General features: G+C 34.8%; 1 protein-coding gene across 1 annotated transcript; it reads left to right on the forward strand.

The window, feature by feature from the left end:
* Window positions 1-801: 801 nt before the first annotated feature.
* Window positions 802-3024, forward strand: LOC116029917. Its single transcript, XM_031271961.1, has one exon. The coding sequence runs from the start codon at window positions 802-804 to the stop codon at window positions 3022-3024; it is 2223 nt and encodes a 740-aa protein (XP_031127821.1).
* Window positions 3025-3900: the final 876 nt, after the last annotated feature.

The raw sequence follows: 3900 nt of genomic DNA on the forward strand, positions 1-3900 counted from the left end.
CATAATCTCATTGCATGACCTTGTCATCTATGCTACCAACAATAACCGAATTGCAAATAACACACTACCAACAAAAAGGAAGAGAACAAATAGTAAAGATGAAGACAATGACAATGTTACTTAAAAGAGAATTAAGAACAGTTAGAAAAATTCAAATTAAAAGTAGTATTTATTTAGACTATCATTTTTAGACCAAATATTTAGACTATTGATTTTAAAAGGTTGCAAACGTTTATTTTGGTAATAATTATAATGAATTTTGTATATTATCTTGGATTCATATACTTTTGAGTTAGATATTTAAATAAAAAAAAAATCGACATTCAATTACCCATGTATAAACTTCTCCTATATAATCTTGCATTGATATACTTTCAAATATTTATTTAAATATAAACATTGGGCATTAACTCATTCGCGTTATGCGCGTATAAAACTAGTATATATATATATATATATATATATATATATGCACGCACTAAAAAAAATTAGGGAGGGAGGCCAGGGCCCCCTACCCCAAGGGATAGCTCCTCCGCCCCTGCCTGAAAGTCCGTGGGAAATACACCAACTCCTTGTTTGTCTGTCTTGATATCTGAACCCTATGAAAATTGGTTTGACAACGTCAATGTATTGTTCCCAATCAATATATAGACGTTGTTGTCAAACCAATTTCAATATATAGACGTTGTCAAATAAGTCAGTGCACTGGTTGTCTGCCTGGCCTATATATTTACATTCATATTCCATCTATTGTACTTAAACTACCATACAGCCCGGAATTGAAAACTTAGTTTAATCGAAATGAGTTACTACCTACCGCCGCCACTGAAATGTATGCCGGATGATGATTCTCCGATGCCAATTATAGGCGTTTATATAGCAGCTGCGTCTCTGGTATGCTCCATTGCAATGTTCTTAAACTCATGTTTGACTTTCATTAACTCCTTTCCCAAGTTTAATGTCCGTTTCTCCGGCAATTTCTTCCCTCTCAATGCAACTTGGTTGACACTATTAGCTGTGGCTACCAAGCTGGCAACCGATCTCACAACTCCCAAGTTGTCTTACCTAGATAATCTGGTAAAACTTACCAACATGGTTTTCTTAATTGTGGCGATGAGTAATTTTTTCACCTCTCTGGGCTCTATGAATAACGTAGATATTGTAACCAACCTCACGGCTTTGAGCATATTGGTGATCACCGTGGTTGTCGATTTATACATCCAGCTAAGTTTCCGTGTGTTTGATGATCCCCTATCATCTCCGATAATCATCATCATTCAAATTGCTTTTTTGTTATGCACGTGGATGACAATTGTGAGTTCGGCTCTAGCAGTTCCAGCAATCAAGAAACGCGCAGAATCAAAGTATCAGAAGCTAGCTTCAGATGAGAGGCAGATGGAAGCTGGGCAACATTATAGAGTTGAAGAGCTGAGATTGAGCATTACAAAGTATTGGGTGATGGCAGCATCCGGTAGCCCCCAACTTCTGACGAAAAGGTTGGTCACCTTTGTTTATACCAATATCATATGCCTATTTTCTGCCCTTATTTCATTTCTAGGACTTTTTACCTCGGAGTCTCTAGAAAATGAATCTGAATACAAGTGGTCGATCGAATTTATTTTAGTTTCACAATATTATGCTATGGTATTTCCAACTGCGGTCATAGCTACAATCTTCATGATTAGTGTGGCTGGTTACAAGTATGAGAACATAGGGATCAGAATCAGTAGAGAAGAAGTCACAATTGAGTCTTATTGGACTGAAAAATTGGTTGAGTGGAGGCAGCGACCAATACTTATAAAGTTTAAGAGACGCACACTCAAAAAACTTATTCACAGCATAAAATCTTTGATTTTGACTTTCTGCATACTAATTCAGATTGTGAATATAATGTGGTGTAAGTTTTGTAGTGTTATCTCTTTTTACTCGGTGCTTCCATTAGTACTTTTAGTTAATACCTTAGGCAAATTAATTAAACATTATTTAGGTAAATTGTTCGGCAAAAAGAAAGTTTCAGAGGTAGATCGCCTCAATTGCTTTGTAATACTACTTGAAGGAGAAAAGCAATTCCCAAAAAAATTATTGAGAGGAATTATTAATAGGGTGGATAAACTTGTTGAGATGGGTAAGAAGCAAGGGCCACACAACCTATTTAATCTTCTCAATCAAAGTTTCTCTTTTGGTGGCGTGGTAGAATTTGATAGCAATCGAGTTCCAAGTCTGTTGTCTGGTGAACCTCCTAATTGTTGGACACTTCCAGTGGTAACACTAACAAGCATCGCCATTGCAATTCCTAACATTGCAAGTCGACATGTTGATTGGTTGGTAAGCAGTGCTAATGAAGGCCTTCGCTATGCAAGCCTCATAGATGTCTTGGATGAGAAATGTAGGTTGAAAAGCATTAAAAATGCAGCAGATGTTGTGTGGGTGGGAGTTGAGCTTCATAGAAAGTGGTTAGACATGGATCTTAAAAGAAAAACTGGAGAAATAAGTTCTGTTAAGGATATTATTCAAGATCTTAATGATGTATCTGAAAGGATTGTTATGGAGTTTAGCTCTATGGAGAACATAATGATAGTGGAAAATCCACTGTATTGGCCTGCGAATGTTTTAGCTGCAAATTCAATGTACAGAATTACTCGAACCATTCTGCTATACTATGAAGATGGTGAGTGCCAAGCTGAAGAGTTGTTTAGGAAGTTAATTTGCATGATTGCAAACATATTGGCTGCTTGTCTTACAAATTTGCCGCATATGATATATACTAAGTGCATAGGCAGTGCAATTGAGGAAAGACTAGAAAGTGTTCGGGATGCAGCTATAATTTTCGGGGAAACAGAAGATATTCTAAAATTGTTTGAAGAGCGTAAACTTTCAAGCATTGGTCCTAGTCAACCATTATGCATTGATGAATGGCGTGGATGGATTGAGCAACAAACAACAACAATTTCATCTTCTGCAACAAGCAATGGAGCATCTTCTGTAGAGTCCAATGAACATGTGGTTCTTCAAATGCAGGCTTGATTTATACATGTCATATGTGTAATTGATGCTTATGTATGTGTGCTTTCTTAATTATATGTTACTTCAAATTCAGACATGATTTGTTTGTGTGGTTTTATTATGTAAGATTCGTCATGTCGGATAATGTATTATAGTTGATTATAATATAATTTTCATTTAGAACCAATTTATAATGTAAGGAATATTATATGTTGTAGTGTTGGCTTGTGCTTTTGTTACATACCTTTTAAGTACATCATCATCCTCTCTCAGTACATCAATGCCTCCATTTGTATAATCACATCCTAGTGCCATGGTGACTTCAAACTTTAATAAAAATGTGTATGGATCAAAACCTCAAAATGATAATTAATGGCAAGAAAAAAATACTAATAATAAATTAAATGAAAGGAAAACAATGAATAATTATATATAACATTTATAAATGGGTCACATTATAGTAAAACATTAATAAATATTTTAATATTCTCCGACTTAGTACATGTGATATCTTCTATAGATTGAAGACACCTCTAATTTGTGCAATATTCATAAATTCATAAGGGTCACTTAATTGAATATTGACTAGATCATGAGGATTGCACATCATATCATTATACTACATGTTTTTTTTTATGTATCACGAGCCAAACTTTAGTTCAACACTTCGATCACTCCAATTTTTTGAAAAATCATTAATCTCGATCAGTTTAAAGCTAAGCTTTAATTCTTGAGATAAAATAGAGTATTATCACATCACTATAATATACCTATATACAAAGCAATATGGATGGATTGGATGATGGAGTAATCATAAATCACTTGGTTGCTAGGATATACACCGCTTGATTGGATGATGGAATAATCATAAATCACTTGGTTGCTAGGATATACACT

Source organism: Ipomoea triloba, chromosome 9 (assembly GCF_003576645.1).
Source record: "Ipomoea triloba cultivar NCNSP0323 chromosome 9, ASM357664v1".
Lineage (NCBI taxonomy): Eukaryota > Viridiplantae > Streptophyta > Magnoliopsida > Solanales > Convolvulaceae > Ipomoea > Ipomoea triloba.

Bases quoted from the DNA above. Each gene is read 5' to 3' on its own strand.
- LOC116029917 (XM_031271961.1), top strand. From the start codon at position 802: ATGAGTTACTACCTACCGCCGCCACTGAAATGTATGCCGGATGATGAT.